Raw genomic sequence first — 23,826 nt, 5'->3', positions numbered from 1 at the left:
CGATTCAGCGGGATTCTCGTCATGATCAAGATCGATAGAGACGATGGCGATTTTTTCATTTACTTATATATATACAGTAATGCGCAATTGAAGTGGAACACTTGAATTTTTGTGTATCTCTACGAAACTATGACCGATTTAAAAAAACCAAAGATATATTTTTTAGGAAATTTCCTTCCCGTTCGAATGGTAAAGGTTTTATCCCGATCGGATACAAAATGGCCGAATGGCAGGGGTTGGAGTGAAAAAGTGCATTTTTGAACTTTTTGAAGATTTCGAGATCTAGTAGTTCCGGAAGGAAATTTATATTTCTAATCAGGGCACGAGAGAGAGCATCCTTCGGCAATAAAAAAACACCCCCATTGAACCCCTGTAGGATCACTCTAGGGGGAGTTACACCCCCTTGAAGTGAAAACACTTAAATGGCCATAACTTCCGAACGCGCCGGCCAATCTGGTCCAGTTTCTGCATGATATCATCTTTAATGATACTGCAGATTCTCACAAAATTATTGTTCCCGGAGATGATCCCGTGACAGAGATCTCGAGATTTCGCAAGCGCGCCCGAAGCTTCCCCGCCATTTTTCATTAGGAAAGCGATGAAATAGAAGTTTCATTTTCATCCACGTTGTAGCTGAGATTTCAACGATTAAAACGCGCTTTTAAACATCCAAATACGAGTACGCTAAGGGGTTACATTTTAATTTGAAAAAACGCCTAAATTTTGCGAATTCCGCTCGAGGCGCTCGGGGGACAAATGCTTGGCGCGCGTGGTAGGGTACTAGTCCCCCGAGCGCCTCGAGCGGAACTCGCAAAATTTAGGCGTTTTTTCAAATTAAAATGTAACCCCTTAGCGTACTCGTATTTGGATGTTTAAAAGCGCGTTTTAATCGTTGAAATCTCAGCTACAACGTGGATGAAAATGAAACTTCTATTTCATCGCTTTCCTAATGAAAAATGGCGGGGAAGCTTCGGGCGCGCTTGCGAAATCTCGAGATCTCTGTCACGGGATCATCTCCGGGAACAATAATTTTGTGAGAATCTGCAGTATCATTAAAGATGATATCATGCAGAAACTGGACCAGATTGGCCGGCGCGTTCGGAAGTTATGGCCATTTAAGTGTTTTCACTTCAAGGGGGTGTAACTCCCCCTAGAGTGATCCTACAGGGGTTCAATGGGGGTGTTTTTTTATTGCCGAAGGATGCTCTCTCTCGTGCCCTGATTAGAAATATAAATTTCCTTCCGGAACTACTAGATCTCGAAATCTTCAAAAAGTTCAAAAATGCACTTTTTCACTCCAACCCCTGCCATTCGGCCATTTTGTATCCGATCGGGATAAAACCTTTACCATTCGAACGGGAAGGAAATTTCCTAAAAAATATATCTTTGGTTTTTTTAAATCGGTCATAGTTTCGTAGAGATACACAAAAATTCAAGTGTTCCACTTCAATTGCGCATTACTGTATATTATATATCAGACCGACAAGAATAATTAGCAATCAAATTTTACAAGACTGTGGAAAAAGATGAAACGTATAGAATTACGATTGGAATGTTCGGCATTCGTGGATTCTGCAGTTCCCGGAAACATAAAGATATATGTATAAACAGTAATAGGTGCCAATGCCGAGTGTCTATATAGTGTAGGACTAGGAAAGCATCTGTCGACACAACAAATCCTGGACTTATTTTCTGTGGATTGAATGCGACTATCGAACATGCAAAAACCAGTTTTTAAATTCCCAACGAGAACAGCGTACTGGGAATCGAGAAGAGGGATAAAATAGAGAAGGGATAGTAAAACGTGCCAGGTCGATCTAACAAATAATTGTGATACTAAAATTTCTTTTTTTTCAAGTACAATATATGCAACGTATGAAATCTATGCGTGCGGTGTAAGTAACGGTTATCAACGAGTTCACGTGTCCGGCTGTCGCCTGAGATTTCGCGGTCGAAATCCACACGAGTGCTCCATAAAAGACGTCCTGTATATGCGTGCGTGTATATATATATATATATAGGAACAGTTGACGCAAACTTCGCGGTATCATCATGACAGACACCCGTGAGCAAAACATCGTTAGCGGTTAAACGCAAGCGACAAGTGTCTAGGGATAGGAAGTCGAATGGAGTGAAAGAAAGAAAAAAGAAAGAAAGAAAGAAAGAAAGTAAATAAAAGCACAAAAGAACGAGCAGTTATTCGGCAGACGTTTTTTATTCTCAAATATACATCAGGCTACTTTAGTCCCAATAAGCGTGTAACTACAAGATGTTCCACATGAAAGAAACAGAAATATTTGTTGAGCCCACTCGATCCAACGGTCGTGGTGTACGAGTTTTATTGTGGATTTGACTTCCTAGAGGCGGGTCGCTCAATTGAAAGTGATATGCATCTGGCGGAAGTGTCATTCGTCGAGAGCCAACAAGTTTTCCAGCTTTATTTCAAATTCCTACAGCTTGTCTCCACCCGGCTGTGAGATTCGCAATTTTGTGATTACGCATCGATAATTTATGGCACTCAATGCGTAGGAGTGGAGGGCCGACAGAGAGGGAGGGGAGGTGAGAGAGAGAGAGAGAGAGAGGGGGGGGGATATATGATCCAGGGATAGAGCGAGCGAGTGAACCGATGAGTAAGAAGAGCAGAAAACGCGTATATAGCGAGCACGTGGATTAAGTATAGCACGAACGCGGCAACCCATCACACGGCTGGTATATTTTTAATGTATCGCCTCGTTCTTCCTGCGAAGCTACGTTCACTAGTTCCCAACCTAAAAATAATGCTCCATATGTCGAAGACAGGGCGTCCATTAAACTTGTGGACTCTGGATAGCCAGCCGGCACAATTTCTACAGATGCACGATGACCGCTTGCCATTTGGTAGAGCGCGTTATATCAAGTGAGCAAGTAAGCTAGACGTCACGAGTAGCGCACTGTCTCTCTGTGTATTTCAACTGGGATATTACTTTATGCAGCGCCAATTTCCACTCAGACGCACCAGCTACATTTGACAGCTGTCACTTTGCAACTTCAAATGTCACCGATGTATTTGCGCCTATTTGCTCAATTAGTCAATGAGAATAAATCATAAGACATGTCAATGAGCAATGCGATGACGATCGATGCAAAAGAAAATTTTTAGAATTTACGTTTTTCAAACTTTCATATGTTGCGAGCGAGTGCGAGAAGAGGCAAACCGATAGGTAGATCTAAACGCATTAGAATAGGACGTGTACACCTTTTGAGTCTTTTCCTCGCCGGTCGAAAAAAAAGCCGGCCGCTTGTGAGTATGAGAGTTACATTATTCTTCATCGTGGTTTCGTTTTCTTTGTCAATTGAGGACAATACGGGCCACAATTATAGGTATTTCAGTGCATAAGAGAAAGACAGACGTATCGCTCACTATGGAATCTTCGGTGAAATTATCGTATTTATTGGACTATAAAATGTTCAATGCTTGACCACCTATGTCATGCTTATCGAAAACAAGTAAACGCGAAAGACAATTTTTTAACGATAATTAACTCCGTTAATGATTTCGATCACGACTGCAGCATTCTACAAAATAGATAACGATTGCGCATCCATTTTTGGAAAAATACTAGAGAAACGCAAAATAGGGTTTTTGACGTTGCATCGGGCCTTGCAGTGACTTTAAAGGGAGAATACAAAGGGAATTCAAAAGTGCAAACATCTGTATCCTCCTCTATTATCTGTTTCGCTGTTTCCACGAAGGACGATCATCTGGGTGACGAGCGAGCATTGGCCCTCCGTTACACGTTACAAAGTGAAGACGATAGATGCGCACAACAACGATTTCATCGAGCTTTTTCGAACATTATCATTCACGCACGTGCAAACTCCAATTCGTCAACCCTTTCTCATTTCACGCAGGAAAGGAAAGACTCTAAGCTAACTGCTAAGCAGCTATAGAGAGAAAGCTGGAGAGATTCGATCGGCTTAACCGGGGCATCGCCTTCGGTGCGTTAGAAAGGGACACATCAAATGAGCAAGTGTCTCGGAAGAGAAGAATTACCAGTAGATGCCAGGGGCAGATAACCTCGTTGCTGCGGAACTCTGATCCGTCGGGACAAGATCTTCTTCCAAAGGTCTTAGAGAAATACATTTACCTGAAATAAAGTAATTCAGCAAATTTCACCAGACAAAGAAATGATAAAACGTAGGAAGAATAATGCAAGGAGTAAGACTATCGCATCGGGCGCGTCAAAGACTAATGATTCCTAGCGACAGTGCTTGGCCGGGACTGTACCGACGGTATGCCTCATACTTGGCAGAGTCCGCTCTTCTCGCATGCCCTGAACGGTTGTCTGTTCCTACAGCGATATCTCTCGGCGAAACGAATTCTAAGTACGCAATTACTTGTCGCCAACACCAATTCCGCGTTGCTGCCCACGTATTCGATACGAAGAGGATATATAAGCTAAATTAATAAGTGTTCCGCGGGACTGTACGCGACTTCTCAATGCACATAGGGATAACAAATTTTCTAGGGAAATTTCGAGAGACTCATCGTTATTATCACTAGGTATACGAATGTAGACACGTGATGTACAACGTTTGAGTATATGCGATACGAGCATTGTGATATAACGGGATTTCTCGATGGAGGCAGAATAAATATTTAGCGAGAGAATCGACGAAGCACCAGTAGTGACATGAAACAATAAAGAATAATATTTGAGAGTCATTAACAAAGGCATTCTTGCTAATTACAGGAAAACACGCACCTGGCTACATAGCATTGTAAAATGTCGAACGAGACATACAGTCTTATTCAGTCCTGTACAATATGATCGACCACTCGCAGCTATACGCCTACTTAACAGTTTCGGACTCGAATAGTTTATTCGATCGGCTTGCCGGATCCGCTGTAGGTGTATATCTATTTATATATATATATATGTGTGTGTACGTGAAGCCAGAGAGAGATCGAGTGTCTCGCATTTGGAAGAGAAAGGGACAGTTGCAATAAAATGGAGTGAGGCCACAAGACAGAAAGAGAGAGAGAGAGAGAGAGAGAGAAAAAGAGCATAAAAAGGGAGCAGAGGAAGCGTGTTTCGATGCCGCTTAATGAGTGCCAACGTGCCGCAAGAAAATAAGCATTGTGACCCGGACGCTATGCGAGTATTCGCGAGCGGCACTCGCACTCCGAGTGCGAATGATCTCGAAGGAAGATCGCCCGAGGACCAGAAAAGGACCGCGCTTATCTATTACTGGCAGCCAAACAGAAATAAAGTGTAAATCGAGAGACGCTAGAGACGTTGCCGAGTGGACGGAAGATGCTGGCTGGCGAGTCGACGCACTGACGACCGGGGAAGAGAGAAGGAGGATGGGTTTCCGGGCAACCGAAAAATTTGTTTCCGGTAAACGAGGAAGCCACCGCGACATAATATTCACGATGAAATGAGTTCGAAGTTGGATGCCCATGTATTATAGTCTCCTGATGCGTTAAGACGTAATATAAATCGACCATTTCTTCTCTTCGTTATCCACGTCTTTTTTTCTTCTCGCATATACCAATCTCTCTGCTTTGCAATTATCCATAAATTCGGACACTTACCACAGTGATGGGATACACCGGGTTGATAATTGTGAAGAGGAGAACGTGATTCGGTTTGTTATTGTCTTCCCTGAAAATCAGAAAAGGATATCTCAATCGACTGTCTTATGGAGTCACAATTTGATTAAAGCCCGTGGCGTATTTGACTATGACAATTTGGCATGTAAGATATCTCACGAATAAACGCGTACCGTTTGCTCCGCTAAATTGACCCGCATGCGACAAGAATAAAATAGCGCGATCGAATCGACGTATTTGCCGTTAACATTTCGTTATCGATATACAATGCTCTTGCGTAAAGAGATATAAATCGTCCAAGTGAAATTTATTAAAATCGAATCTCAACAAAGTTATTCAGGATGCCATTTGAGCCTCATCCAATATCCAGAATTTATACGGCGATCGCGTTTACTTCATTTGACATCCCATCTTAAGTAAAGGGAGCCACGTATACATTATAACATCTGATTTGCATTGCCAGGTTATTTTAAACGAGATTCCAAAAAGTCTTTCTACCCCAGACGATGTCAGTATGCAATAACGCCCTTAGGACCGATGCAAAGTATTGGTTAAATTTAGGCTGCGTACCTTTTGCGACGTGGTTCATCGCCGTAGCCACCGTACTCGTGATTCTGAAACAAGAGAAGACAAAAGTGACATTCAGCTGATGGTTTAATGATATTTTATTAATTGGCACACTTGTAACAGGTTGGGCGCAAAGCAAAGGGGATACCGACTCCAAGAAAGACGGCGGACAGAAAGGTGCCGTGAATAAGTAAATATATATATAGTCGCGGGGAACGTATGTCCAAAGAATTTCGGGAGCGCGAGCACCGTAAATTTGCGATCCAAGATTAGCTATTCCTCTTGGACGAAACACTCGAGTCTATAGTCTTGGGGAAATTATTTGTTCGATCTTGTAAACTTTTCGCCGTTAACTTCGGTTCCTATGACCTTCGCATTAGGTATGGAAAGATATTGTAGATACGAGAGTCATAGGGCGATTAACAAAAATTCAAACGAGACAACTAATACAGCCAAATACGAAGGAACCCTGTGATTGGCGTCTCTGAGAAAAAGTAGGCCGCTCCTCGGGACCCTGTAAGAATTTTTATCTATTTATAACGGAAAGTGGATAGCGCCACGTCTTCACGGCGTCCAACACATAATTCTCCTCGTAATTGCGCGCCGCGGAGAAGTCGTTTTCCTCGTAAATATCGCGAAAAAGAAAGAGCCATAGTCCGGCGCAATTCATGCTGCTCGTTGCAGATCTTTTCAACAGCTATGCTCTCATTCGTTGGGCAAGGTGATTATTGCGAATGTCAATTCTTTAATAATTTCTTATATATAGCGCGGTTCTGCATTTTCGGAGTAAGTTTATTATGTCTCTTCGACCCGTGCGAGTGAAATTAGAGTGCGAAAATTCTATGGACGACAGATTAAAACGAAGTAATTGGAGTATCAAAGTTAGACTAAATGATATTCGCAAACACATAGTAGCGAGAGCCAAATTCCATGTGGCACGAAATACCCAAGACGAAAGTCTCGAGACGTCGCGACGCGTCGCACTGGCTCGTCCATCGTTGGGAGTGTCTAGGCTGCCTATTAACTGAAGGCAAATATTGCCAGAAACAGCACGTTAACGCGCTATACTCTGACAGGCCGCCACATTCTAAGCGTGATAAAATATTTACTCGCGCTGCACTAAAAATACAATAGAGCACCGGAAAGAAGGGAAGCAACAAAAAGTGTGTAATAAGATGCGTATACCTAACAATACGAAACAAAGAATTGTAATCACGTGGAATTCATTAGTCTGAAAGGAATCGCACGAGCCACGTGGGAACACTGTACATACTTATACAGGGTGTCCCAAAATTACCTGACCAACGGGGTATGGCGGTGTTCGGGAGGCACCACTGACCTTCCTTTTGTACGGAAGTTCATAGTTTTTAAATGGGAGCAGGTCAAAGTTGACCAATCAGAGGAAGGCGTCAAGAGAAACGTAGGCACCTGCGAACTCTGAGTTTTCTTCCCTCGCTTTTCTTTCTCGGTGGCTTCGGGCAGGATGACGTCAGCCGAAGACATGCCTACTGGAAACAAGAAACAAGCTACCGAGCCACAAGGTGCCTACGTTTCTCTTGACGCCTCGTTCTGATTGGTCAAGTTTGACCTGCTCCCATTTAAAAACTATGACCTTCCGGACAAAAGGAAGGTCATTTTCGTGATCAGTGGTGCCTTCCGAACGCCGCCATACCCCGTTGGTCAGGTAATTTTGGGACACCCTGTATACCTGACGGTACATGACGCACTTGAAAAGCGCATGGACAGAACCGATTCTTTTATAGATCATGAATGGAACATGAGAGACGCGAGTTCCTTACGGTGGAATCGCCTCTGATTTGACCCGATTGAATAATACATACAGAGTGTATCAGCTAAGATGCACGTTTGAGATTTACGATGAAACGGTGCACAATTTCGAAAATCTGATGTCACGACCATTGAATATTTTTTGATTGCGCCTCGAATGGGTATATTATTATTGTTCGCTTAACTTCCGGTCGCAAATAAAAAACAATTATCTGCGCCATTTCAAGTGATATTGAAAAAAGTTAAATGCAAAAGTTGTTGAGCAAGAAAAAATAATAGAGATGTAAACAAAATTCGGACGGATTGCATAAATAATAAGGAAGATATTTGCGTTCGAAATTTTATCATTTTTTGACAGATTCCAAATACTGGCGAAACGCCTTAGCTTCGTGCAGAAGCTTCACGCTGAACTCAGGATTCGAAATTATTTTGAGGTAAGCGTTCAGTCGGACGCAAACCCGTACAAGGTGGCTAAAACATATTACAATACTATTTTCTATTACAAGTTAGAAGCTGAAGTATTCCTGCTGTAAATTTCCGTGATCCTGGATATAGATTTTGGAGTCTTCGTGTTCCGAAATCTACGTCCAGGAGCACGAAGACCCCAAAATCTGCGGCGAAGAACACGAAGACTCGAAAATCCACATCCAGGAAGACGAAGACTCCAAAATCTACATCCAGGATCACGGAAATCTACAGCAGGAATATTTCAGCTTCTAACTTGTAGTAAAAAATAGCATTGTAATATGTTTTACCCACCTTGTACGGGTTTGCGTTCGACTGAACGCTTATCTCAAAATAATTTCGAATCGTAAGTTCGGCGTGAAGCTGCTGCGCGAAGCTAAGGCGTTCCGCCAGTGTCAGGAATTCGTCAAAAAATGATAAAATTTTGAACGCAAATATCTCCCTTATTATGTGTGCAATCCGTCCGAATTTTTGTTACATCTCTATTATTTTTTCTTGCTCTACGACTTTTGCATTTAACTTTTTTCAATATCATTTGAAATGGCGAAGATAATTTTTTTTATTTGCGACTGGAAGTTAAGCGAACAATAATAATATGCGCAATCATAAAATATTCAATAATCGTGACATCAGATTTTCGAAATTGTGCACCGTTCCAAATCTCAAACGTGTATCTTAGCTGATACACTCTGTACGTATGTACAACCTTACCCTGGGCCAATGTTCCAATGAATAACAATTTCTATTCGCAACATGGAAATTTACGGCCTCAGCTTCGTAATTCATTTCAAAGTATTGTTCTCGTATTTGAGGCACACCTCGCGTTTTACGCACTAAATAACAAATGTGATCGGCGAGAGAGACTGCGCCTGAAAAAAAAAAATCGATAAATTCCACGACGTAATTATATGCAGCCAATGAACCAAAAAAAGAAAAAACGAGGCCAAAGGCGTTGATGTCATCGCTTATCGGTACAACGAGCAATTCGAGAAACAAGCTTGAAATATTTCGGGAAATCTCGATCAGCGCGCTTACTACGCACAAAATAATAAATACATCGTTGAACGAGAAGATTGACGATAAAAAAAGGTTGGACTATCTTATGGAAAAAGATATAGTGGGAAAATTCGGCAGAGTCCCTTTTTCACGTTTCCCGAAGCGTGCGTAAATAAACGATTGCGTATACAAATAAAAGAGCAAATAAATAAAATTTCGTTCCGACGATCTAGGACAGTCGAATCAGCATTTACAATTTGCCCGAGAAGTAATGTCGTGTCGCGGAATACTCTGGGCGCTTCTGTGAAAAAAAAAGGATTAAATCGAAAAAGTCGACAAGTAGACGTTTGGTATGCGGGCATCGGTCCAAGCGCCATTTCTGATTGGACCATATAAGAATCATTCGCTCAGGAGAATCCGAGCGAGTCGGGAGAAACAAGAGAGAGAGAAACCAAAAGACGAAAATACGATAAAAGTGAAAAAAAGTCACATGGATGGAAACCAGCGAAGATTCTAACGTGACGCATGCATTGACACACTTATAGTACACGCATAGTACATCTATTACGAATCTCTGGTGTATAGTCATATAGTTATGAGCATAACTCAAGACTCCTCTGGCTGGCCCTGAGCCAACCACGTGGCCTGATGCTCAATGGGCCTGGGACGTTTTCGTTTCGTACGCCCACGCAAAAATCTTAATGCACTTCGAATATATCCCGAAATCCTAGAGATTTCGATCCGGTTCCTTTTCTCATGTTTACCTCGTAAACATGATTGATCAGTTTGCAGGTACGTCTAGTTACAGCAAGCCGTACTTCAATTTATTTATACGATTTCCAGCAGATCACGCTTAGATCGATGAAGGATAAACTTGACACTACGGAATGAATCTATAATCTATGAATGATCCAAGGATTATCTACGTGCGATCCGTAATGCTCTATTTTCTTGATGTACGAAGTCGTGTCAGTAAGCGTACCTGTGCGAGAGCTTATATGCATGGACCATGTAAAAGAATGAATCAGTGATCTGTTCCGTGGCTAAAATGTTTATTCGGCACACAAAGTTCACTAAAATTCTTTAGTCATCGCTCCCATTGTACATGGAGCGTGAGGGAAATGCTTTGCGATACGTCATAAACATATTAAATCTTGACAATCCTAATCACGATAGCGTGCTTCGATTAGACTCCTGATATATTTGACATACGTGTAACCGTGAATGCTGCTCGCTACGACTCGTAACATGTGTAGCATTTATGTTTAGTGACACGCTACCGTAACGTGTGTTAAAAGAATGATATTGCAGAGGTAACTAACATTGTGCGCGTTGCAGCTCGACGTTGCATTTCTCGAATACCGTGCTGACAAGCATTATGAAGAGCGAGAGAGCCAAGGAAAGAAAGAAGGATAGGGAGATTAAGAGAGACCAGACCTTCTACCTTCTTTTCTAGAGACTCATGACACTCCCCGAGTGCAACCTTCATTCGAGTGAACAACTTTAGTATCTCGTGTAAGATGATTTCTAACCAGTGAAAATGCGCGCGTTTCACTCCAAGTGGCGCTCCAAGAGATGCGTGTGTGTACAGTATATATAGATAGAATTATACATAATACTCAAAAGAAAAATCCATTAATTATTAGACGACTGTTAATTTCCACACGTGATACCGCAATGACGTTTCTTTATCCATTTCACCGTCATAATTCGTCTATTCGTAATTTTTCCGGCTCTTCTTTATCGAATATAATTCTGTATAAATAATTAATAACAAACAATTAGATGCAAAAACCATTGAGGACATATAAAATATTTATAAATCAGAAAAGCCCAAAATTGATTGATTTTCAATATAAAAAGTGAAAGAGCATAATTCCCACTTGCAGTGAAAGGGTTAAGCAAAGATGGCTAAAGACTCGCCGATCATAAATCAGAAAAGTCACTTCCGAGACACTCGAGCAAAGTCATTCCTCTCCTCTTACGGGACGCAGTGGATTTCGCAACTCCTTCAAAGAGTTTAGATTTATCTTTGGAGGCAGCAGCACTGAAAACACATTGAACACGATAACTCTCGACATTAAAAGCCGCTACGACGCACGATAGTCACAGCCCTTTGTACTTTTGGCAGATCGATTTACTGATGAAACCTCATGGTTAGCTGCTGCATTTAGCCTTTATACATTGGCGTAGGTACCAATAGCGCGACTACGTTACTACAGTCCAAAGGATTTCCGAATAAAACAGGCGTGTGACTCGAGTCGCCTGCCGAGCGAGAAGAAAAAACACATTGGACAGTTGCCAACCACGTGCTGATAAAGAGATTACAAACGGAAACAAGAATCGCGTTTTATTGGTTAGTGCCACTACACCCTGGCGCGTCTCACAAAGTGTCTTGTCAACTTTCGTCCAGAGTACGTATCTTTAGAGAGTCTAATTGTAAGATAGCGCAGTTTGCACTCGTCGCACTCCACTAGCCCAACGGTATCGGAGACGTTACAGCGAAGTTCCTGCAAGTGATCGATAACCGTCGGGAAAGCGTTGCGACGAGATAATAATTTGACGATGCAGTCCAGCGGCAGCTGTTGTTGGCGATCCCGAGCCTAATGGATCATCCTGGCGGACTGGGACTTTGAAAAGCGCATAATCAACGTCGACGGACCGTGTCTACTGTCCTAAATCATTCTGCCCGTTGCTATGCTGCACATATACAACAAGGACCCATCGAATTCTCGGTGATTACTAGACCGAAACGAGACGCGTGGAACGAAAGTGCAAGTGACTTTTTAGGGAAGATGCACAAGATGCACGCGAACCGCGTAATAGCGTTAAATGCGGGGTAAAAGAACAAAACGAACCCATCGGAGTAACATTCAGCGCCGAGATTAGATAGCCGATTCATCTGCATCTCTAGGCATCTCTAGATAATCACACATTGGCCAAATAAAGTAGAGAGATATAAACTAAAGTTTCACGAAGGTCCTAACAATACGTTTACTCGTTGAAACAATTAAGAGCATCGGCATTACTGGGTAAATGATGTAGAGATAAGATTTCAAATAATAGATTTGAGATAACAAAGAGAGAGAGAGAGAGAGAGAGAGAGAGAGAGAGAGAGAGAGAGAGAGAGAGAGAGAGAGAAATAGCAGGATATTAGTTTCTCACCTTAAGAGAAACAGGGCGGGTCTGGCCTAATTGCATTTACCTTCCGCTTACAACCTCCAGTACGGCTCGCTGTAATTTACTTCGACTACGTTCTTGGAAATTATCGTACCCTTCCTTCTCTTACTGGCGCTGGTACCGATTACAGTGGTGTATGCACTATGTTAGAGACTCTCTCTCTCTCGTATGGTAACTGTGGCTATGCTTGTGGCTGTACCCAACAGGCATAAAATCGACGTGAACAGAACGACCGAGATGTATTACATAGACATGGAAATTGATTATCGTAGTTCTCAAACTATTTATTTGTACGTAATAAAGGAAATGTGTAAGTGAGACTAACTCCTGTATGGTAACTACTATCGGTCGTATACTGAGAAAAAAATTATTCAATCAATTAGTATTACTTTCGCGCAACTAATTTAATAATAAATATGTATAAATAAATATTCTATTGTAATAATGCAAATTTTCTATAATTTATTTATATCAACTAAAGTACATTTTTAATACAATTTTTCAGATACTCAAACAAGTAGGTATAGCTCAATTCACTTAAACAAATTCAGCAAAACTTTCGCACATGAGGCATTCTTTTATAAATCGTACGGATTTGTAAAAAAAAAAGTTTTCGAATTTTTAAATGCTCTGAATTTTTTTTTATAACATCTCCTCATCAAATTAGCCGACACCTATATCGGGATTTTGGTGAAAAAATTTTTTTCAATTAACTATATTAAACAGAAATTTCAATAAAATTCGAGAAAATGCTACACTTTCCTAAATACAAAATTCAATATCTCTGGTTTAACCTACTCAATCGATTCCGTCTTTTTTTTCATTGTTCACATTGTTATGGTAGATTTTTATTGAATATTTACATGACCTTTATTTTTTTAATTAAAATATTTATTAGCACTTACATTGTTTAAACAATTTTTTCACCTTTGCCCCCTCAATGAATAATATTTCAAAAAATACTGTTGTGTGTGCTATATCTCAATCTAATAAACGCACATTTAAAAACAATGGAGACTTTAGTAGATTGGAAAATATTAAATATTATTTCGTTTCTTTCTTTACTCAGAGACGTTTTAGCACGTCAAGCTATGATCCACGCGCGACGCGCACGCCGCGCACTAGAAAATATTTAATATTTTCGGATCTAATAAAGTCTCCACATTTCTTAAGTGTGGGTTTTTTAGATTAAAACATACTGCACACGATAGTATTTTTTTAAATGTTATTCATTGAGGGGGCAAATGTAAAATAATTGTTTAAACAATAAAATTGTTAATAACTTTTTTAAATAACAGAATGAAGATCATTTACATATTCATTAAAGAGCTAACATAACACGGTAAGGAATTTAAAAAAAAACGAAATCGATTGAATGAGTAAAACCAGAAATAATGAATTTTATATACATGAGTAATTATCATTTCTTCGATTATCATTAAAATTAAAAATAAATATACCTATCAAAAAAAAATTTTCTCTCAAAAATCGTGATACAGGTGTCACATTATTTCTTGAATAGAAGCTGTAAAAAAATTTTCATGAGAATCTAAATTCTACAGTCGAAAAAAGTGTTCGATTTGTAAAAGAATACCTCACATAGATGAAAGCTTGATTATTAACCCTTTTTCGCATCGTGTTATAAATATGTTTCAATTTATTTTTACCTACAACTTCAATGTGTTTTTCTGATAGTTTGCAAATAATGCAATCCATGGCAAATTATAAACAGCTCTACATACAGTTTTGGTTACAAAGTATGCATGCGTCTAACTTTACATTGAAATGTATTGCTTTTCATTTTACCATATATGTATTTTTATGATTAGAAGGGAAGCCACGTGTTATTTGCCAAGTACGACATTGTTTGCGAACTGTCAAAAAACACATTGACCTCGCGAACAGACTGCAGATACTTTCCGATTTCACAGAAGACGACCAACGTCTGCAGGTGCGTACAGATTATGAACGTTATCATAAAACAAAACTACAGTCTGCTCCACGAGTGTTAACAGTTTTCTTTTGGCAGTCCGTGTAAAAATAAATTAGTCTACGAGAGATCTGTGAATCATCTATTTATAAAAAGAAAAAAAAAACGACTTAAAATCCGCCAATTGAACCTGATGAAATATTTCTCCGTTGTGGTAATCAACTTACAATAATAAATTAAGTTATCCAGCGACACTCTACATATGTAAATTCAGTGTAAATTGAATAAGAGGAACTTCCCTTTGATTCGCATGTCGCTGATATTCGACATAATTTAGACTCGACCAATTAAAAATAGAAACGGCGGAAACGTATATTCTTATAGTGATGAGGTAATCAGTGAAATAATATTACGTAAGTTGCACGTGGAATTACATATTTACATCGCTGATAATTTACCTTGAATCCAGGTAATCACGCAATGTATTGTGATAAAGGTTACTTCGACGACAGCGACAATGACGGCGGCCACGTGAGGTCTGCCGTTGAACTATCATTAACGAGGAACGCTGCAACGTTCGAATTAAATGCACAGTCATAACTCTACGTCGTTATCGGGACACTCCATAGGTGGACCTAGCATGTCGACATATTGCAAATGCTCCTTCATAGTGATTCTTATTACTCGGTCGTGTTTCTAAGGAAGGAAAAAAAAGGCTTCAACTTGACTCAAGTATTTTATTAGATCAATTTCAGATTCGACCAAATAAACTTCAGGATATTAAAGATCCAGGTCACCTGAAAAACCTACGAAATAAATCATCGGATGTTGTTAAACTGAGGATAAAGTCGTGACACAGGACTAAGGTTTGATCAACAGTTGGTAAGAAGAGTAAAAAAAAAAAAGGAGCAGGCAGGATTAATTCCCGTGAGAAGTTGCCCTCTATTCTCGATTGATTTCTCCCCGTTCAAATGTTCGTTTTCCCATGCGATTTCGCCTCGCGGCTCGAATCCTCCATTGCGGATGAATTCACCTTGTTCAGCGAAGAGGAGTTCGGCCACCAGATAGATAAATTTTCCTCGTAGTCACGGATCCGATTCGACGTATTTGTCTGCGCTGAAGTTGAGAGAACGAAGAGCGACCAGAGCTCCCCGCACTAGAGAGGAGGAACTTTATCCAGGAGTCGTCAGTGCAATTCCCATTTTCGATAAGACAGAGGAGAAGGACGAAGAGAAGCTCCAACTTCATTTCGTGCAAAGTAACTCACGTCAAGGATTTTCGCAAGCATTTCAATTTCAGAGAGAATCCATTCGGTCGCGTGATCTATGGCCCACTCGGCGTACACGTTGCTTCAGCTCATTTTTCCTCTCCGCCATTTTCATTTATTACTCTTCAAATTTGCCGCGCAACTTTATCCGCTATCCAAAGCTTTCGTTGTTTCATGCTTAAAGTCACCCATACTTGTTACACTGGATTCCGCTAATGGTCTATATAGCTAATTGAGAATTGAAACTGTTTTAGCGGACGTCACTCGTCGCGTGACTCTTTTGCCTCGTCGAGACGCGGACGACGAGAAACATCGAGAAAGGCCAAAACCATAGCTAGTAGAAGAAATAAATTCGTACAAGGAAAGAGAAAAAAAAAGGTGCCTACCATTACTGAGATTCGTGTGAAAAAATTACAAAGTGATTTCGAGAACAAGACAACTGCCTCGTTTATCCCTTTTACTCTTTCGCGCGTTACATCAGTCCAGCTATACGCACGCCCTATATCTAAGCAATGAGGGTTTAGAATGTCTTGCGCTAAGATACGGAGGTTGAGATATTTTCGTCGGTATGACACACTCACATTCGTAAGATTTGAGAGACGGCACGTGACTGCCGCTTGGCAGAACTCGAGGCCTCATACCCGCACTGCTGCTCCCGTTCTCTTCTTCTTGCCGTTAGTGTCGGACAATTGGACATAGTACACGAGATTTTCAACGAGATCGTTTCGAGTAGATAACTTTGAAGTGCATCACGTGACAAAGATTCACTGTGAATTCCCGCTCGCAAACTTTCCAAAAACTAAGATCAAGGCGATGGAACACGACGCCGCGTTGCGGCGACCGAGAGAACTCGCAAGAGCCCAACCACTAGCGTGAAGTTTGTAAGTACGTCTTACGAGTCTGAAATAAAAGCATTATCGCGAGACTGGACGCTACAGCCTGTGTGGCTCGCGCTCCCGCCGTCCCATACATGGCCATGCCCATGGTAACTGCCCGAGTAACTTTCGTACCAGGAGACCGTAGGCCTCTGTCCCTCTCTGTTTTCTATCGGCAGGACCTTCTCCCTCTTTCTCTCTCATTCTCCATGTACGGGTGCGTAGGGGTACCGGGATACTTGTTTGCTGCTTGTCCCTTTTATCTCTCTCTCTCTCTCGTACCGTCCCGTCCTTCTTACCTTCTTCCATACAGCGTTCCTTCTCCCGCGAATTCGCGCACATCGCAACGTAGCCGCCTATACCTCGCGAGAGGTGCATGCGAGTGGCTCTCCCCCGTGACCAGGCTCGACTGACTAGCATATAGAACGGTGAGGGGCCCAGTAGAGACTTTCACAGGCGAAAAGTAACACCAAGAGGCCTCAGCGTGACAATGACCTTGTCTTGGCGTCACGACCACGCCGAAGACGCCATTGCGAAAACTTAATTTATAGCCGGTATCGTTTTCCGACTCTCGTTCGTTTTATGATACATGCGAGACAGCATCCGATTCATTTGAAATCGTCTAGCTTATCCTATACAGATTTCAAAATTCAACGAAGAACACACGCTACGTATTACCTTTACGTAATACGCTTTAAAATGTTACAGACGAATGGATTTCCTTCACGACCAACGGTGGCTGCTCCAGTAAAACGTCCTTGACCACTTCGCGTATATAATTTTTCCTTTGGGTGTAGAATCTTGCTATACTCGTAAAGAAAACAAGTATTTTCAAAATTCTACTACTCGTCTTTTCTTTAGGCAAGTTAGATGGAATTTTCAGTGAAACAGATCTGCCAGCAAACATGCCTACCATTTATGGGATATACGTAGGCTTCTGGCTGCCAATATAAAAATAATTATACTTGACGAATAATTACTGTAATTAAAAATTTCATATTGTGCGATTCTGAGCCAGCGGTACAGGCGGACGAACGCTTCGATTACGCCCAACAGCCGACCAGGAATGGCTGGGTGCAACAGTAAATTGCTCACCAAGTTCGAAATCGCCCTAACGAACTCGAGCATTTTTATTACAATCAGCAAATGGTAAACGGCCATTAGCACGAGCTCGTTATTACGTTTGTGAAGTATTGCTGAAATACGTAATACATGCCATGCTATATATGTAGATTCAGATATACATATGATGGGGCGTGTTGCTTTATTCATCGTTCATATTTGTTTATCACGTTTTTCTTTTAGGATTCTTCATACACGGTTACGCAGAAATCTAATATATCGACTGTCCGATGTTATTTTACACACGAGAAAACAGTAACGTTATCCGATTTAAATAGTCGATTGAGAGCCAATAGGCTTGCACTACAATTTTATGACAGCGAGGACCATCACGCTGTTATAAATATTGCATGATCAAAATAATTATCTACATACGCGATTAAGGGACATAAGTAAACCATTGATTTATTGTGTAATATCATGACGACGTGATTCTTGACGACTCTCCGAACTGCACCGAATGCACTCGGTACGATTGATACGTGAAAATTTCAACGCCATTGTTTCCTAATTACAATAACGTACACATTACAGCAAATGTGTTCCACGGTGTTCGCCAATAATTGCATATATTTATAGCATATGCAAATTCAAATCATTCATGTTGTCGTTTAATATTATTCTCGTAATGTATCGTAAAAACGTATTGCATACGTTCATTTATTTATTTATACATGTCACCATTAGATCGTTGACCTTATTTTAATTTTCTGCTAGTCCTTAATACGCGTTTTAGACGTCTTCTACGTAAGTATATCATATATTTTTACATCTCCCGATAAACTTGTCAGAGGCAGTTCCAACGGTATAACTGTCCATTCATGTATATTATTCAAGGTTACTATATTAACCGACATATGAAATTTGCAATATGATTACTCAAACGAGACTCATAATAACACAATTTGTTGACTCTATTGGCACACCACGTAAAAAAAGAGTCAGTCTGAAGTTTAGATATTCAAAGATCAAATTAATCTTCAAGAAAAAAAATACTTTAAAAGACTCATAAAAAAAAAACAATAAATCTTCCATGTGTCGCAAAAAAATAAAATAAAGGATAGAATGGAAAAATAAAACGAGAATGTAGGACTGGTAAAACCTATCGTCATGGTACAAAAAAATATGGAGCAAGCCTGTCCTTGGCATGACAGCCCAGACAACTGTCATCCTAGTTAAAAGAGTAACGAGTTGTCGGTACTACTACCAGAAATGACATAGACGATAAAACAGAGGAAGTGCCATCTCGTTAGTCGACGCGGATTGTGATCGCTAAGGAAAAATGGCAAGAAGCGAATGTCGCGTCAGTGGCAGCCGAGCAAACGCGGGTCTTTGGCCTTTGAGCACCGTACTTGGCAGAGAAACTATCGATCCCGTTTCACAGTTGTTTTTCAGCCGCTTCACATATCATCCATAAAAGTGGCAACGACGATTTCCACCAGCAATCACAACTTCAATTCCGAGGAAGACGGTGACGACGACGACGGTGGCGACCGGCTTCACGAAATAATCAATATTAGCCGCGGCAGAACCTGTGGCGACCGTAGGAGATAACAGGTTGTCGAAGAAGGCGCAAGCTGAGAGTATAAAAGTAACTCGGAGGACAAGTAAGTCTATCGATGGACAATAGTCAATTGTCTTGACGAGCGTAATCAAGGTAGAATGATCTCTGACGTATCCAAAAAGAGCATTCGGAATAGTCGAGTATAATAGGGATAAATGGCGACTACGTAAACGTAGCGGCGTGCCAAAGGGGCGCGCGAACGGAACAACCGCTTGAAAAGCATGGTAGGGCGTGCATATTACCGGATCTACAAATGGTATCGCCAAACAAAATGGGAGCGTATTGAGATGAATGATTTTCACTGAGCAATGCACTAGGAAGTTACTTACCCTATGACCAGATTCCTCCAATCGCTGCCTTTTGGAATGAGGTCCGTCTCCGTTGAATGCCATCGTCGCTGTCTAGTCTGATAAATGTTTCTCCTTCTATCTCTCTCTTCTTATCAGTCTCTCGTACGAGCACACCTCGACGGTTGTTAAAACCTCGAGGACAAAGGGGACGGTGGATATGTCTCGGGGTCGAACCAAATGAATGGGAGAAATCGCGACGACCGAACGTACGAACGAACGAACGCACGAGCGGCTTACGGGAAACTGGATGTCGAGGCTGAGAGGAAACGCTAGCGACGCGATCGCGACAAGTGGAGGAGCTCACTCGCGCTCCCTTGTGGGAATTTGCACGTTTATGAATACCCAGGTGCCTCTCTGGCTGGTTGGATGGCTGTATCTAATGTAAGCAATTACCGAGAGATGGCAGCTGCGTCGCTGAAAGCCATCTGCTTCTGACAATCACCGACTCACCCAATCCAAGATGCTTCCTATTGGCTGCCATTGATGTGCGCGCTACGTCTCGATGTTTCTCCACTTTCGTACGCTTCTAATACGCGGTCAAGTGCATCCGTCCGTTTGTATATTGGACCAATGATAGAAAGGGGGGGAGGAGGTCACATTTTTGCTACAGTTCGCCACAGTGCACGAGTTCTTGGCTTTCTTCCTCATTTACTATTGTGTCGGATTGTGTCTTTTCCTTAACGGGTTCGAACAGGTTCGAACAATCATTGTGGATGTCACTGAATTTGACGAAAAGACGTATGCTGTTGTGTTTCATCAGAAGATTTTTATTTTAAAAAAAGCACCGTGGGAAAGATGTTGCAGTTGATTAACCTACCCGATGTTGTCTTAGAGACAATTCTTTCTAATCTTACGTACGATGAAATTGCCAGAAACAGAATCGTAAGATACCATTATTTCTATTTCTAGAATTTTCCACGTCGCAAAATTATTTATCTCTGTTTACAAACATTTTGAAATACCGAGGCGTTAATGTTTGTAGTAAATTCTTTGATAAGGCATTGATTTCATCAGACCTTGTGAACAATCAAGTGATATATAATTGAATAGTTGTTTTTCTCTTAATGTTAATATCTGCCTCCTTCTTTGAATCTTTTGTTTTAATACGTTTAAAGCTTTGCAATGATTATTTATATCAGCTCATATATAAATAATTATGATGTATATGCATGATTATATTTTGTGTTAATGCATACAGGTTTGTAAACAATTTGACCGAACGTGTAAAATGCTACTGAATCGTGGCTTCAATCTTATGGAGAAATATCATGGACAATGTTTACGAGCTGTCAAGAGCCAACTGCCACGCAGAGAATCGGAGAGGAGAAGTCATCCATTGGCACGCCATTGTGATATATTGACAGCAATAGAAACTAGAATTTCTATGTTGTCTATGACTTTCATTAAATATGTGGACTTGAATCTCTGTTGTTTTATCCCAGGAAAAGTAAGTTTCTAAAAAAATTAGTGAATGGTATAAAAATTAGCTTTGCAGGTAATATAAACTCAGTTCAACTATGGTTCAGAAAGTTAATCTATTTTTTTAAATCAAATTTTTAAGTATATTAGTTTCTATGAAATTTATATACCTTGTTAGTAATTCAAGATATGCATAACAATAGTACCTTAATATAGTTGGAATTAATGAATTATATTAATTGGATCTCTTGAACACAAATAGGTTATAGATGAGATTTTTCGAGTATTACGTTTAATACGGGACTCAAAAACTCCACCACGGGCACATGAGATCCTTCAAGAATTACGAGATATCAGTAGCATGGCAATGGAGCATTTTGATGAGAAAATTTTGCCTGATTTAAAACATAATATTTGCACATCCGTTGTTAGCAATGTCACCTCTTATGAGTTGCCAAGTGGAAGTCTTATGATATCACATCATACAGCCAATGCAAATACATCATCACTGCCACATAGTTTTAGTTCAGAAAAGCTAAACCAAACATTCAAGAAGATTTACTGTAAAACAAGAAAAAACAGACTATCTGTGCTGTCGGTAAAAGGTCAAATAAGTAAACTAAAACTACGAATGAAAAGGCAAGGGTTTCAAATGCGCTTGCAAAGTTTAAAACTGCAAGAGCAAGCAAAGAAGATTCACGATCAGGATACGCAACTGGCGGAAATGAGAAAGCATCTCGAAGAGTGGGAACAAAAAATTGGCGATTTAACGGCAGAATTGAGTCGCGCCAGAGAAGAAACGCAAAAACCTGATACAATCGAGAATTGCAAGCGAAAGCACATAGACCATATAAATACCCACGATAATGATCCAATCCAAACGAAAGAACTTCAAGCAAAGAAACGCAAGCTCATTGTAGAGCGCAAATCATCGAGTGATGCAAAGGATATGAAGTTCAAAAAATTTCTTTCTGATCTTCTTGGAACCGGACAGTCGAAAGATTGTATCCCGTCGACTTCGCAATAATATTTGTTTTTGTACATGCAACATTATTACTATTATTATTGTTAGTTCATAAGATAGTTATTCTCCCGAATATATTTCATATAATTCTTGAACTCGTAAATACATACAGAGATCGACACATAAGTACATACTATGAATGAGAGTAAAGCATTCCGATAAAAAGTTTAATTAGGTAAAATTGAAATTTCGAACTTTTATATTTAGAGTATAGGTACAAGCAATTGCAGAATTCGCATTTCCGATTGTTTCTGTTAAGCTGTCTGTTAATACTCTAGTCAGTATCAGTTATACGAATATAAAAGTATCGTTAATGTGTTTTCCTTTTTGTGAGATAAAAGTGAATGATACATTTACTTCTGAAGTTTAAGCTGTGTACGTAACACCCACTGCCTGATACGTGATACACTTATTTTTCATGAATTAAACACATATTTTCGTTATGGTTTTCACTAACCATATCATACAAAATTATTATTATCATAACTATTACTACAGGCAATATCATATGATATATCTGATATCACTCATTTCATATTTGTGAATCCTGATGTAGGAGAACAATAGTCTAGTGAATTTATAATTGGCAACATGGATAATTTCTAGGAAACGTAAGGATATGTATATGCTCTAATGGCAGGGTGTAGTTTACAGTCCTACGGAAATATAATAACGAGTTCAATTACAAATTCTAAGTTAACATAATAGTGGCACACACATCTGGCAGTGCAACTATTTACGTTGCGTAAAGAATGTTTACGTTAAAGAACAACGATGTTTGAATGCTCTCTTCAAAATGGGAATAATCTACAATATTTTTCAATGTATATAAGAAAAGTCGCTCCACGAGCAAAATATCTTTAAGTGACAGGTGAAGTTGTACGTATATGCTAGTGAGCCACAAGTAGCTTTGCCTCCGAGTTGTGTGATAAAAATTTCAGAGTTACTTAACATATTTAATTAATATCTATAATAGCAACATGTCACAATTGTGATGTCCATATGAGCCTAGTTCGCTAATCTCGTGGATAGACTTTTTTTTTATAATTATAAGAAAAACGAATCAATACCCCCAGAATTAGTTACATCTCTCTTACAATTACCACATGAAGTTACCTCAGGTGTCCCTTTACAATTTCGTTCGTTTTGAAATATGTTATTCTCCAGCACGAGAATATTGTTATATATTACATACATATTGTTACATATTTTCTATCGTGCTGGACGAGAGACACGTATTTTTTTTATCGGCGGAAAAATGGTTTTAGGGGGGTGGGGGTTGAAGTCAACCCCCCGAAGTTAAGCTCCTCGAGGGCGGTTTTCGCAATTTCGTATATTTCCAGTTGAGATATTTAAATAGGACCAATTAGAGAGTAATCCTCATGATGAATAATGAAAAATGCATTTTGGTCGGTTCTGGTGGAGTGAATGCATAAGAATTTGTAAGGGTTAAAAAGTGCGAAATTGTTATAACAAAAAAACTATCGATTCGATTTTGATGAAATCAATTGCATTTAAAAGTATTTTTTTAAAAGTAGAAAATACATTATTCTGCATTTTTTCAAAAAAATTGGTTCCATTTAATAAGCATCTCGACTGGAAATATACAAAACTGCGAAAATCGCCCTCCAGGAGCCAAACTTTGGGGGTTTATTTCACACCTCCCCCCCCCCCCCCAAAACC

The 23,826-nt window shown here is 40.1% G+C and overlaps 2 protein-coding genes across 5 annotated transcripts in view; one reads left to right on the top strand and one right to left on the bottom strand.

The window, feature by feature from the left end:
- LOC107262735 (heterogeneous nuclear ribonucleoprotein L) overlaps positions 1–20,042 on the bottom strand; it is a 70,208-nt gene extending 50,166 nt beyond the window's left edge. For all 4 annotated transcript variants that reach the window (XM_015729233.2, XM_015729234.2, XM_025080113.1 and 1 more), the window contains exons 1-3: positions 19,680–20,042; positions 6,167–6,210; positions 5,579–5,648 (exon numbers count right to left, since the gene is read on the bottom strand). In XM_015729233.2, the coding sequence (XP_015584719.1) occupies positions 5,579–5,648; positions 6,167–6,210; positions 19,680–19,742 (177 nt within the window). In that variant the 5' untranslated portion in view covers positions 19,743–20,042. The remainder of the gene's footprint in view (positions 1–5,578; positions 5,649–6,166; positions 6,211–19,679) is intronic.
- A 138-nt stretch (positions 20,043–20,180) lies between these two features.
- Positions 20,181–23,292, top strand: LOC107262765 (F-box only protein 28). Its single transcript, XM_015729297.2, has 3 exons — positions 20,181–20,582; positions 20,899–21,147; positions 21,382–23,292. The coding sequence occupies exons 1-3, from the start codon at positions 20,496–20,498 to the stop codon at positions 22,144–22,146; spliced, it is 1,101 nt and encodes a 366-aa protein (XP_015584783.1). The 5' UTR covers positions 20,181–20,495; the 3' UTR covers positions 22,147–23,292.
- Positions 23,293–23,826: the final 534 nt, after the last annotated feature.

The sequence above is a fragment of the Cephus cinctus genome, unplaced genomic scaffold (genome assembly GCF_000341935.2).
Source record: "Cephus cinctus unplaced genomic scaffold, Ccin1 Ccin1_scaffold0126, whole genome shotgun sequence".
Lineage (NCBI taxonomy): Eukaryota > Metazoa > Arthropoda > Insecta > Hymenoptera > Cephidae > Cephus > Cephus cinctus.
Note: the sequence above shows the minus strand (reverse complement) of the source record. Positions and strands in the feature narration are given on the sequence as shown.

Bases quoted from the DNA above. Each gene is read 5' to 3' on its own strand.
- LOC107262765 (XM_015729297.2), top strand. From the start codon at position 20,496: ATGTTGCAGTTGATTAACCTACCCGATGTTGTCTTAGAGACAATTCTT. The intron at 20,583-20,898 runs GTAAGATACCAT...TAATGCATACAG, and splicing joins AAATTGCCAGAAACAGAATC to GTTTGTAAACAATTTGACCG. The intron at 21,148-21,381 runs GTAAGTTTCTAA...GAACACAAATAG, and splicing joins GTTGTTTTATCCCAGGAAAA to GTTATAGATGAGATTTTTCG.